At 34.0% G+C, this 13,115-nt stretch overlaps 2 protein-coding genes across 10 annotated transcripts; one reads left to right on the forward strand and one right to left on the reverse strand.

Moving 5' to 3' along the window:
• Positions 1-271: 271 nt before the first annotated feature.
• On the forward strand, positions 272-3,397 carry LOC133691456 (E3 ubiquitin-protein ligase At3g02290-like). Of its 6 annotated transcripts, none has more exons than XM_062112006.1 (5): positions 272-516; positions 883-1,643; positions 2,258-2,740; positions 2,844-2,953; positions 3,067-3,397. In XM_062112006.1, the coding sequence occupies exons 3-5, from the start codon at positions 2,275-2,277 to the stop codon at positions 3,091-3,093; spliced, it is 603 nt and encodes a 200-aa protein (XP_061967990.1). In that variant the 5' UTR covers positions 272-516; positions 883-1,643; positions 2,258-2,274; the 3' UTR covers positions 3,094-3,397. The 6 variants fall into 6 exon arrangements, with proteins under 6 accessions (XP_061967990.1, XP_061967955.1, XP_061967975.1 ...); XM_062111971.1 differs by having other exon boundaries at positions 2,308-2,740; XM_062111991.1 differs by having other exon boundaries at positions 1,013-1,643; positions 2,308-2,740.
• Positions 3,398-5,422: 2,025 nt separating this feature from the next.
• Positions 5,423-8,960, reverse strand: LOC133690312 (protein NRT1/ PTR FAMILY 6.1). 4 transcript variants are annotated; one of them, XM_062110586.1, is made up of 6 exons: positions 8,688-8,960; positions 8,369-8,428; positions 7,825-8,078; positions 7,279-7,496; positions 6,595-7,175; positions 5,423-6,358 (listed from the first exon to the last, which is right to left on the reverse strand). In XM_062110586.1, exons 3-6 carry the CDS (start codon positions 8,060-8,062, stop codon positions 5,479-5,481), a joined length of 1,917 nt encoding a protein of 638 aa, XP_061966570.1. In that variant the 5' UTR covers positions 8,063-8,078; positions 8,369-8,428; positions 8,688-8,960; the 3' UTR covers positions 5,423-5,478. The 4 variants fall into 4 exon arrangements, with proteins under 4 accessions (XP_061966570.1, XP_061966546.1, XP_061966562.1 ...); XM_062110562.1 differs by having other exon boundaries at positions 8,539-8,948; XM_062110578.1 differs by having other exon boundaries at positions 8,535-8,948.
• Between the last annotated feature and the right edge of the window lie 4,155 nt (positions 8,961-13,115).

Genomic DNA, 13,115 nt, shown 5'->3' on the forward strand with positions numbered 1-13,115 from the left:
ACATTTAGCCTCTGTTAATCCTGTTTAAACAGTATCTATCCATTTGTTTTCCCTTTAATTTGGTTCACTGCAATTTTTAAAAGTAAATAATGATATCTTGTTAATTATTAAATAAAATAAAATAATAGAAAAAAAATAAAAAAAATCTAATGATATCTTTTTATTTATTTTAAAATTAAAAAATATAATTAAAATAGGAAAAATGCAGGCGGGAATATTTTTTTTTTTTTTTATTAAATTCGATATATTCTAGTACGATATTTGCTTAGAGTAATTGTCAATGCAGCGTTATCTTTTACACTGTGCGGTAGTTTTTTTTCTTAATTAATCTCCCCTCCCTGTCCCTGCCATTAGCTCCCAAAACACAAGATCATCATAAGAAAGAAACAAGACATATTTTCCTCTCCTTTTTCTCCTTGTGGACTGCAGAGGTCGTTGGGGCTGTGGCGTACTTTATAGATTTTCTTTTCCTTTTGGGGTTGCTACTGCAGATCTTTCTCTTCACTTGTACTGAAGGTAAGTAGAAGGAAACTTCCGCTCTCTCCATTCCTTTCCTTTTCCTTTTCCATTCACGCGTTAACCAAACCCTAGGACGCTTTCAGTTCTCACAACACAACCTGCGATCATCAATATTCTATACTGCCAGATTCTTAATTTATTCTTCTTCTTCTTCTATAATTTGTAGGGTGAGTGATTATAAAGGAATTAGTGTCTTTCTGTTGCTTGTTAAGTTTAGACTGGCTGTTGTTTTACGGTGAGATTAAGTGTTTTTTTTTTTAAAAAAAAAAATTGTATTATACTGCTGGTACATTGCTATTTATATTCAAAAATAAATAGAAATCTATGGTAGCTAATATATTGATTTATTATTCCATTGTGAAGGAATTATAGTCCATAGCAACTCACGAAACAAGAGTTTCATCAAATCCCCCCCTTTCAAAGCTTCAATGATAGACAAAGAGAGCATTCGTTTTTTTAGTTTAGATGACCATGACACTGCTCCTGGTTTCAGAGGAATTTCATGCCCGTTGTCACTTTCTGGAAATGGTGTTATCAGGCATATCTCCATCTGCACTTGTTTGCCATTTCCAAACGCCTAACTATGTGAACCGACTGCCCTTGAGATTCTTGAGAATTAACTTCACTGCTGACTAGTGTTATTTGCCATTCTGGTTTGTAGAAGCGTGGTGGCATTTCAATGTATCTATTCCTTTCAAAGTTTGTAGATAAAGCATTTTCGGCCTTGAAAACTCCAAAAGGTCTTCTGAGAAGGACCTAATGCCCAAGAGGGTTTCTCTACTAAGAACTTTAGATTCTCTCTCTTTGGCTGATGATTTATGTCATTCACCGCCTTTTCTTCTCATCATTCCAATTATGCTGATAGTGATACCTGTTCTTATGGAGTGCTTCAAGTTTGTTTGTTTTGTACAGGTTCGCTGAAGATATAGCATCCTTGATTCCTAGCTTGTTGCTTCCTAGTTGTCAACAGCCAATTTTTTGGGTTTTATTTTTTAAGCACAAAGATGGGTGCCTTCTGCTGCTGTCCATGCAGTGACGAACATGAAGAACATGCTTACTCGGGCAATTCAATATACAGGCACTGCGTTTGCCTAAGATTCTTTTTCCACCAGTTACGCAGTGGGGTAAGCATTGAAATACAGGCAACTCAACACACTTTACTGTTGATTTTTTCATTTCACAGATGTTTGCTAAACTCTAGGCTCTTTGTTGTGGAGATTGTTTGCATAAGATCATGCAACCAAGGCATTTGGGCTAAATCTAGGGGGTTAGGTCTTTTAGGGGTTTGCATAAGATTATTCTTGTGATTGCATAGAGCTCAGATTTTAAAAAAGCATGAAATAAACATTTCACCCAGAGGATTTGGAGTATATGCAAATAGTCATAGTAAACCCTTTAGGTGCCCCAGAGTAATAAATGATTAAACAGTACCTTTCCCTTGGGTGCAATTCCAATGTCATGGTGCGCTCTATCAAATATTTGAACCGATTTGTGATTAAAGTTGTTCTCATGTTTATGCTTTCTAATGAAACTTATCTCCTATGTATGTTTTGTGATTTGAGGTTTAGTTTCTTAAAACTGGCTTGAAAAAACCCGATTAACTAAATTACACTATCACTTATATTCTTGATCATGGAAAGATCCTAATTTCTAAGGTGATTGTCATAATAGATTTCCCTTTCCAAAGCATGTTCTTTGGTGCTGTTGTGACACATCCTCATATTTTTTGTTGTTTTAGTTCATTCCAGTTAGGTGATGCACTTATTACCTTCTGCCATGCACTTGCAGTATGGTACAGTGTTTCACAGACTTGAAGGTAGGACTGTCTCGCCAACCCAAGAAGGTACTTCTTTGGCATCAACTGGAGTTGGCACAGGATTGCCAGATGGTTCTGCAAATGACACTCAACTCTCGTCATCCAGGCCACTCCCTTATGATACTGATCAGAGGTATGCTCATTTGCAGCGTTATGGTTTAGTCTCTAGGAAGTCAATGACTCACTTCCAAGAAGAATCGCAACCACTGAGAAGAAATATGAGCAGTTCTGCCGTGGAATCATTGGGCTCTGGAAGAAGAAGAAACGGGATTGATTCTGAAGATGACAATAAACTTGGCTATTCAGAGTTGTCAGACAAATCTTTGGCAACAAAAGTTCCATACGGGCTAACTTATGTGCAACCATCTTCTGAAGATGAAGATGCCTGCCCTACCTGTCTTGATGGTAATTTAATGTGTTTAGATTGTGCTGCATCAGATTGTGGCTTTTAAGTTATGTGTTTTTCTTATTCCCTCCAGTAAGGTGTTTTTGAACGATCATGTTGCAGAGTACACCCCAGAAAATCCTAAAATCACAACTCGATGCTCTCACCATTTTCACCTTGGCTGCATTTATGAATGGTTGGAAAGAAGTGAAAGCTGTCCAATATGTGGCAAGGTATGCTGAATTTCTCCTTAGATTACATAGTCAATTTCATACTGAAAAAAAAAAAGAAAAAAAAATTCTGAGTCCTGAACCTTCCTGTGAACCACTTCCATTTGGGATACTAGGAAATGGAGTTTTGTGAAAGCCCTTAAGTTGGTGTGCATCAGATTCACCGTCAATGGAGGAAGAGCTGGCTGGAGTGTAAATAAAGGCTCCCTGAGCTTTATTTAAAAGAGGCTTGCATAGATTTCTCAAAAGAAAAAAAAAAGGTTTTTGCATAAAACAATTTTTCATTCTCTACTTACACTACCTTGTAATTTTCTACTGTACTTGATTGTCAAATGCTCGTTGCTTTTGGTGTATATTCTACTGATCAGTGTATAGCTTGTATAAACTGATTCATAAACATTATGCTGATTCATACAAGGCACAGCCTAAGTACTGCTGATATTATTACCCCATGCTTCAAACTATAGGATGATGCTTGACTATGATACACCTTTGGTTGAGCCCGTATAATAAAACAACGTTGTGTGGCATCTAGAATAACGTAATCAGTTCCAGCATAAAAGAATCGAAGCACTTCGCCTGCACTTTCTAGCTTGCCATTTTGTGTAATTATATTGTTGTTCATCTGTATGTGTTGGCTGATTTATAAGTGGATTAAGAAGCTACTTGTGAAATATTGAGGTTCTGCTACGGTAAGTGCCTTCTCGAACAGGATATTTGGACCACTTAAAGTCCCATGAAAGTAATTTGTTGTTTTAGATATTTGATTTCACTAGCAAGATTGGACCACTTAAAAACTACTCATGCCAGTGATCCAACGTTGCATTTGGTGATGTTTTTCAACTTGCTTTTGAAAATTTTTTCATCTGAAAATGTATTAATTTATTTATTTTTTTGAAGTGTATTTTAATGGTTTTGATGAGTTAATGCTAAAAATAAAATAAAAATATGAAAAAAGTATTTTTTAATATATTTTTAATTAAAAAATATTTTTGAAAAATCACCTGTATTGATCTAGTAAACACACCTTTGACATTGTATTTGTATTTAGTTTCAAAAATATATTTAATATTATTAAATTGATATTTTTTAATAATTTTGATGTATTAATATGTTAAAAATATAAAAAAATATTTTAATAAATTTGTAAATGAAAAATATTTTTAAAAAATAAGAATGCATCACAATAAACACGCATTAAGAATGAGATAGATTTATGTGGATCCCAAGCGAGCAAGCAAATTTCATAAAAGCTACTGCTACTGTGTCCGTTTTGGGCTTATACAGTAACGACTAACGTCTAGGTAGCGATAATTTCTTATATATTAAAAAATAATTTCTTTTGAATACTTAGGAATATAATAAGATGGTGAGGGATACGGTTAGGATACTTGAGAGATACGGTTATGATGTATTTTGGATGTATTTTAAGATTATACATGTCAAGATTTGAATATACTTTTAAGATTTTATCGTTTATGAATTAAAGAATCTTAAACACTTTACTAAAAATCAACATTTTCTTTAATTTATAAATTTTATAATAATGCAATATTATGATTGATAAATCAACACTTTCATGCTAGAGGTATTGAAGTGCTAGCATATTCAGAAAGACTTCTCGACGGGCATCGAGATTTTGGCGCCTTTCCCCCCTGTTTTTTCCTATTATTTGGTGAAGTATTGAAGTGCCCTGTCCACCCCCCCTGTTTTTACCACGTACTGACGAGGCTTGCAAAGGCACTGGACAATAAAATCATAGCTCATCACCACCTATGTGTGTTCTATGGCCAAAAATTTTTCTGTGCCTATCTAATGGTCCTTTTTTTTAGCTTCTTTAATTCAATTAGTTTAGAAGAAAACACAAACTTTGTTCACCTAAAGTCTACGGAGGATTCTGGACAACTCTGAATGGTTTATCGAATCCTGAGGCCATGCCATGACCCATGTCATGGTTATGCAGATTAATTTTATCAGAAGGGCTCCGAGATTCAATTAGTTTGATGGCATTTAATATTTAGCTAGCCCCATGTGAGTGACTCCATGGCTCTGTCCTCTAGAGGCAGCAGATATATATGGGTGAACAACAGACAAGAAGCTCAGCAGATATAGACATGCATGGGGACACCGGACAGTTCCATCCGGGCAACCAGCCATAAAGAGGGGCTGGCTCAAGCTTCCAATCAAACATATTGGACCCTGGCACTCATTGGCACAGGATCCTAACTTGATCATTAGGGAATATACCAATTCTTGAAAACCATGATCATTCACACAGCGCACATGCAATATCAGGATCTTCAATGCACCCTGACTAGGTTGAGATAATGACAAGGGCGCAGAATTCAAATGTTGCCAGCAATTCGATTAAACGCAGGAAAATGCAGCTGTGATTCATGTTTTATCTTGTTCCAAGTTATGTTTTAGAAGGGAAACATCATGAAGGGGAAATCTTGCACTGGAAGAGAGAAATTTAATTGTGAATGTGGTACTTGTCCATCTTAGATTTCGAATTCATATACGGCTTACTAGCCCCTGGCTGGGGTGTTTTGTTTGTTGGTTACAACTTCCTGAATCCCAAATTTCTGCTCTGCCCTGTACTTGTACCTACGGGCTGAATATAGAAAGGCACAGAAATTTATCGCACTCAGAACTGTAAGCAGCCAATAGAAATATTCAAATCTACCAGTATTTATATTCTGGGACAACCATGATTGCTGCCTCTTGTCTGGGTTCCCTGTCACTGATTTCACAATGCTGTTCAATATACTTGCTGCAAAGCAGCCAATTCCACCTGCTAGTGCAGCATAGGCAGATCCTATACTCTTCATTGCATCAGGAGCTTCCTCATACAGAAATTCAAGCAAGCCCACAATGCAAAAGACTTCAGCTATTCCAATCAGGCAATACTGGATCAACAACCAGTAGGCACTCAGGTTAGGCATGGGAGTCAAGAAACTAAACTCATAGCCATGTTCTATAGCGTACTTTCTCCGATACCTCTCAAAAATGGCTGCCCAGGCAACAGATAGAATTGAAAATGCCAGACCGATTCCTACTCTTTGAAGTTGAGAAGCACCACGAGGATGGCCGGTAATGCGCCGGAATATTGGAACAAATACCGAGTAATAGAGAGACAATATCAGGAATATACTGAGGCAAGGAAACACGGGCATGCTTGTTACTGGAAGTTTGAGATGACCCAAATGTGTATTCAAAGTATATGCCTGCTGTACTGATAGAGTCAGATACTCTGTTAAGATTAGATTGAGCATTATTGTGCAAGCTGGTATTGGAACAAGCTTTATAAGTATCTTGACTTCCTCCACTTGAGTCACCGTACAAAGCCTCCAAGGACTTGGATCTACACCATCTTCCTTCAATTGCAATGCTGCCTTGTCCAGACATCTGTTGAAGCCCAGAAGTTTTGGAAATTATATGGTGAAAAATATAATTTCCCTTCCCTTTTTTGTTTTGTTTTTTGTTTTTTTAAAGAATGAACAAAACAGATTTCCTTGTAACTTGTAAGAGAAATCCTCCAAAACCATTGAACAAACAGCCAGAGGTTGAGAACCAAAATTCACACAGCCTAAAACTGTATTAATCCATGAAATATTAAAAATGTAAGAGATTAGCAATTATACCTGAAGTCATCTGTATGTGCTATCTTTCCACTACCCTTTATAGCAGAACGTTTGCCAGGAACCTCATAAAGGCCTATTAACTCGCTGCTGGAAAACGAGGCTTTTCTCTTCTGAAAGGCCGCGACCAGAACTTGGGCCACTCTTGTTAGTGGACTGCCTCCTGGCAATCTATGCCTATACAAAGGAGTACCGATAAAGAATAACATGTTCGACATGCCCATAGCTATGGCCAGTGAACCAAAGGCAGATCCCCATCCATGTTTCATTTGAATGTAGACTACTAAAGTGAAGGCCACTATTGCTCCAATAGTTACAGAAAGATAAAAGAAGTTGAAAAACCTATCCAGATGAGACTTGTAATTTTCACCTCTTTCATCAAACTGATCGGCTCCGAATGAAGAAACACACGGCCTTATACCTGCAGCTCCAAATCCAGTCACATAAAGAACTGTGTTAAGATAGAGCATCTGCCATGATTTCGCTGGCTCGCAGTTACCCAAAAGCAAGGATAGCTGATCGCATTGACCCTGGTCCGGCATGAAAATATTCATTGTTGCACACAAGGTTATACCTGTCAAGCCCTCCAGGAAACAAAGATTGAATGGAAAACGCATCATCAGTAAACCTCCAAGGATTTAACTTGAGGAACTGATTGACGACTACGTGTTCATGAACACATCTTACCGCAAGATAGATTGTTGTGAAAATTGCAATTGTCCAATATCGACCGAGATACGCATCTGCAAGAAATCCGCCAAGGACAGAGGAAACTTGAGAAATTCCTAAGAAATTGTTCACTGCATTGGATGAACTGGTAAAGGGTCGGTGCATAATATAGAACATGAAGGCCACCATGTTAACAGAGAGGCCAAAGTAAGCCATCCTCTCTGCCATTTCATTCCCTGGACAAAAAAAGATCCAAGCTCAGAAAGGGACCGGAATATGATTTGACTGAACACAAACATACACATGATCTTGCACTTCTTGAACACAAGTTGTAAACTAATTCCGCGAAAGAATATATAGCATATATCATATTCTATGACTACAGAAACACTCTTAGTATTTTTGTTTTTCTGATCTAGTCCAATTCACCTGTCTATCATAATTGTAGTGTAACCTTAATTTAATCTCCCAGTTATTACACCAGAAAACACGACTTAATTATTAACCTTCATGTGACAGTTTTCTGAGAAATGGAATGTAAACTCATATGAAGAAGTTGCTTACCAAAAATGAATAAGGCAGCAATCCAGCCACCTGTCTTTGAGAGGTCAGGAATAGGCTTCCCATGGATGTTAACAGGAGTAGTTCCTCCAGTATATCCACGGCCAAAAGCCATCCTCCTATTGTCGGACTCGAGGAAGTAAATTCCAAGCTTCTTGCTATGAATTGGGTTTGAAACTCCATCATATGTTGCTGGTGTCTCTGGTAGACCTTCTGGTGACTTTATTTCACCGGAACCCATGTCTCTGGCTAATTCCCTGTAAGATTAATTAAGCCAACAATAATACGCATCAATTTGTGTCTACATTCTACTATCATCACACATACTAGTAAGTCCTCATATACATATAATAGCAATTAAGCTTCTACTCTCTAACATTCTGATGCAGAACAAATAGAAGATTTAATGAACTTTGTATCTATGGAAATTTAACACCATCACCTCTAAGGCTAGTCCAGAAAATGACTTCCTGAGAATAACGTAACTAAACTAGCAGCTGAAAAACATATCGAGGCAGTCTATATAAGAAGAGCTTAGCTTAGATACCTAGCTGCAGTACCGGAGCTTAAGTGGGTGAATTATGTTTCACACGCAACTTCAATGATCCTGCATCCAAGTGAAAAGGGTTCGTGATTATGGGACAGTTAGCAGCTGCCTGGCTAGCCAGTAATAAAATGAAACCAAGAGGCAAGAACAATGAAGGAGGGCCAACCAACCCACGATGAAGCCCCATTGGAAGAGATTAAAACAAATGGCAATAAATGATCCTCCAGTGAAAGTTAGGAAAGAAAGAAAGAAGCAAGAGTAATCTGTAGCGAGTAAAGAGACGTTGCATTAATGCTTTGACGTATATAGTTGCACGTACAATCCCAACATTATTGATTGCTGCCTGCCTGCCCGCCCTATCATCATTATTGTTGTTCGGCTTATAAGTAATTTTACTGATAACCTTTCCGCTCCCTCTCGCTCTCGGTAGTCGGCAGTGCTGATGGAATGAATGGTGGTCCAGTTAGTCCAACTATGCATCGCAGGGAGATAATCCTGCGGGAAAAACGGGTGGACATCGATTTTCTTGGATGTTACAAACTTCAATGAAAGCTGATGCTTTGCAATCTTTTTTTGTTTTTTTGAGGTCATAATGACGCTATCGATAAGAGTTAGGGTTGGGGTTGCGTTATAGCTCTTCACAATATTCATTTACAATTTTTCAAATAAAAAAACATTAATAATACACTCTTTTTAAAATACAAGTACTTCATTTTTAGCAATACAAGAAATTAAGATTATTTTTTTATATATATATCTTCATATTTAATTAGTATCATAAATCTAATTTCTATTATAAATATAATATAAAGATTTTGTTTTTTATTAATAATATAACTACTGTTTTTTTTTACCCGAGCTGAAACGACGACTTCTTGTTTTTCTTTTTTTGCAGCGGTGATGTTATAGATTGTTGAAAGGCGAGGAGCATCACAACTAAATTTAGATTCTAACAAATAAAACGGTGGCGTTGTGACGAGATAAAATAGTAATTATAAATTGACAGCAGCCTGAAAAAAGAGAATTATTGTCTAATAATAAAGGTCCACTAAAAAATTGACCACCAACTGGTATATACTATATAGTCAGGGGCGGAGGTAGGATTATTTGTTAGGGGGGCCAAAATTATTATAATAAGATATAATATTGTTTTAATTTATTATACATGAGTTATGAAACAAAACCTACATAATTTAGTTTTATTCAAATAACTTACTACAAACATATAATGACCTTTATATAAGGTAAAAGGTTTGGAGCAATACCAAATTGAGTCAAAGCAATGAAGTTAATTCCATCTTTATAATATATCCATCACTTTAATGTTGTTGATCTTTATACCTATCAAATATAAACATACAAAATATATAAGAAACATTAGCTAAAACAAAACATTATTTATGTTTGATAAACTTTGAAATAAAGCAAAAAATAATAAAGAATGATTCTTGCATATTTATTTTAATTGTGCTCGTCGTTCTTTTATAGAATAGAAATCATCGATTATCATATCAATTGTGAATCTTTCAGCAATTTTTTTTTTCTATATAGACAATCAAATAATTTGCAAAAAAATCATCCTTCATCCGATTGCGAAGTCTTGTTTTAACAATCTTTATCGCTGAAAAAACTCGTTCAGTAGGCTGTACTGAGTTCTCAATATATATTTTTTTTCAAAAAAAGAATCAATTCTTCTTATTTTGTTTATGGTTCAACCTAAAATCAAAACATATATCATAAGAAAAAATTGATAATTTTTGTGGCTTTGCTAAAAACAAAACATAAAAAAATTCCAAGCATAATCAAAACAAACCAATAAAATATATCTAATTAATTAGAAAAAAATCACTACAACAAGAATTCAAAAAAATTTTGATAGAACCAGCAGATCTGAGAAAAAAAAATGGTAGAATTATATAAAAAAAACCTCATCAAATTATTAACAAACATCTCAAAACAAAACAAAAATATATTTTAAATTTAAGTTACCTTGTTTTGTTTGATGAAAGATAAATTAATTAGTAGCTCTGCTTCAATGTTTTTGCAGAAAAATTTTACTCGCGATTTATGTTTTTATTTGTGTTTTTGATCGGTGGCAAGATTTATATTAGGGTAAATTAGTGGCTCTGTTTTTTATTTTACAAAGTAATGCATTTATATTTTTTTCTTTTCCATGTAGGTCAAGAGTAAATTTAAAGAAAATCAAAAATAAAATCACACTTAATTTAAGAGGCCCACCTCTTTAAAATAAAAAAAATATAACACTTTCTTATTATTTAATTACCTAATTACCCAATATATATATATATATATATATATATATATATATATATATATATATATATATTACAAGGGGGGCCCGGGCCCCTGCTTGCCCCACCTTGCTTCCGCCCCTGTATATAGTACTATCGATATTAATTAATGATGTTGATTTGAACTAGAAAGTTAAGCTAAGTTTGTTTTTATCTCAAAAATATATTAAAAAAAATTATTTTTATTTTTATTTTTAATATCAACTTATTAAAATATTTTTAAAATAAAAAATATTAATTTAAAATCAAAATAAAATCAAAATTGTTCAACAATTCGGCATTCCCAAACTCATCCTTATCGGTTAGCATTAATTGATATCTGCTTGGGATTGCTTTTAACACGAGCGAGTACCTTTTTATTAATGCTGTCAATGTTGTTTATTTGATGAAGCAAAGGTACGTCTTTAATTGGTTATAATAGGCTTCAGTGATCAAGTCTAAAAATTTGTGGAGAGAGTGGAGGCCCTTTTGAAGGAATTGGGTAGGCGATGGATGGGTACAGGGTTGATTAGGCATGCGTTAATTGGGATTATACGAAGAAGAAGAAGAATGAATTATGAGTTTCTCCCTTATTCTTTTATTTTTAGTTTAACGTGGATATCCGGGTCAGTTTGCGCGCATTTCAACTAATCCCACGGGTTCTAAAGTTAACGACCATGTAAGTCTCCAGTAGCCATCATATGAGTAATCACAGGACTCGAACCGGAGATCATAAAGAAAGCAAATCTCTTGATCCTAAGATCTTACTACTGGGCCATCATTTAAATAATTTTTTTTTTTTTTTTTTGTGGTTACGGCCATGTATCATTGTATTGTGTACGTGATTATAAGAAAATGATGTGCATGTGATCGTCACGTGACCTTGTAAGGTGGAGTTAGATTTATTATGCGTATTTTTCAGGTTGGAGATCCAGATAGAAACCAGAAAAGGCATGGGCATGGTTTCACATCAAAGAGAAGAGTAGGGGTTAGAGTAGAATTAGATTGAAAAGATTAGGGATGAAAAGTGGGTTTGGCAGCCATTTTGTAAAACCAACTTTTGGATGGGAAAATAGTTTGTTTCCCTTGCGGGATAAAATATATTTTTTCTCAACATTTAAAAAAGGTTGGGAGTGTTATTAACTCTCTCTTCTTTTTTTTATCATTTTACAAAAGTATAATTACAAAGTTCATGTGTTCAATAAAATAAATCATGAATTATAAATGTTTATAGATGATAAAGAGCATGTTGATTCAAGCCAAAAATTAAGTAGGAAAACCAAGATAAAAATATTATTTTTTATAAAAAAAAAGAGTTGGATGTTTGCTTTTATTTAAAACTGGATCCTTGCGGTTTTAATTGGTTTGAATAAAAAAAAACTAAATTTTATTTGATTTATTTGAGCATTAATTTAATGTTAAAACTTATTCTTAATACAATGAAAATCTTATATAAATTTAATTGAAATAAAACATTAAATTCAAACTCAAATTAATTTAATGTGAAAAGATCGGATAGAAAATGCAAAAAATCAAGTAATTAAAAAAAACATTTTGTATAACAACTTTTGGTGGTTTACGTCTTTATCTCATGTTGCATTTCCATCATTTATTTAACATCTCTTATGTCCCATGTTGCCTTATGTGTTTATAATTTTAAATATTATTTTATGGTATATTAAGCATCAATTTTAGAAAACCAAACTACAATTATTAAAAACAAAATGACATAATCGAAAAATAAAAATTAAGAAGATCATGAATATAAAATTCTTGTTTACTCTCTCAATCTCTAAACTCACAGCTATTTTGGAGCGGACAATTTATTTATCTGTAAGGACACAACTGAAAAAATTCATGAAAATATAAGGACTGATGTGAAACTTTGGGGGGAGTTGTTGTAGTCCCTCCCGTGTCCTTACAGCTCCCCCCCTCTGATGGATGAATCTCACAGGTGAGCCTGTAGTACGTGGCATCGATGGAACAGGGATAACAATTTAATGATCCTACCTAAATAAATAAGTATTTTTTTAAACTTGATAAATAATAGGTATATTGTTAAACTTACTTGAAACTTATATGAATTTAAATTGAAATATATATTTATATTATATAAATATATTTGTAGAATATTTATATTTTTTCCAATATAATATGATATATACATACCTTAATATTAATATAAAACACATACATGAATAATATTTATTATATATATATATATTGGATAATTAAAATTTGATAGTTTATGAATATTTAAATTCCTAATATGATATAAGTATCAAGAAATCTAATTTATAAATACTCATTGTCATCTCTATAATGGAAAAATGGTTAAGTATTATGATAATAATTTTATACATTCTTAAAAAAATAAAAATTATAAAAAGTTTCAACCACTAAATCAATGAAATCTATCACTCTTTTGCAGAGTATTTTTATATTTCATCCAATAA

The sequence above is a fragment of the Populus nigra genome, chromosome 1 (assembly GCF_951802175.1).
Source record: "Populus nigra chromosome 1, ddPopNigr1.1, whole genome shotgun sequence".
NCBI lineage: Eukaryota > Viridiplantae > Streptophyta > Magnoliopsida > Malpighiales > Salicaceae > Populus > Populus nigra.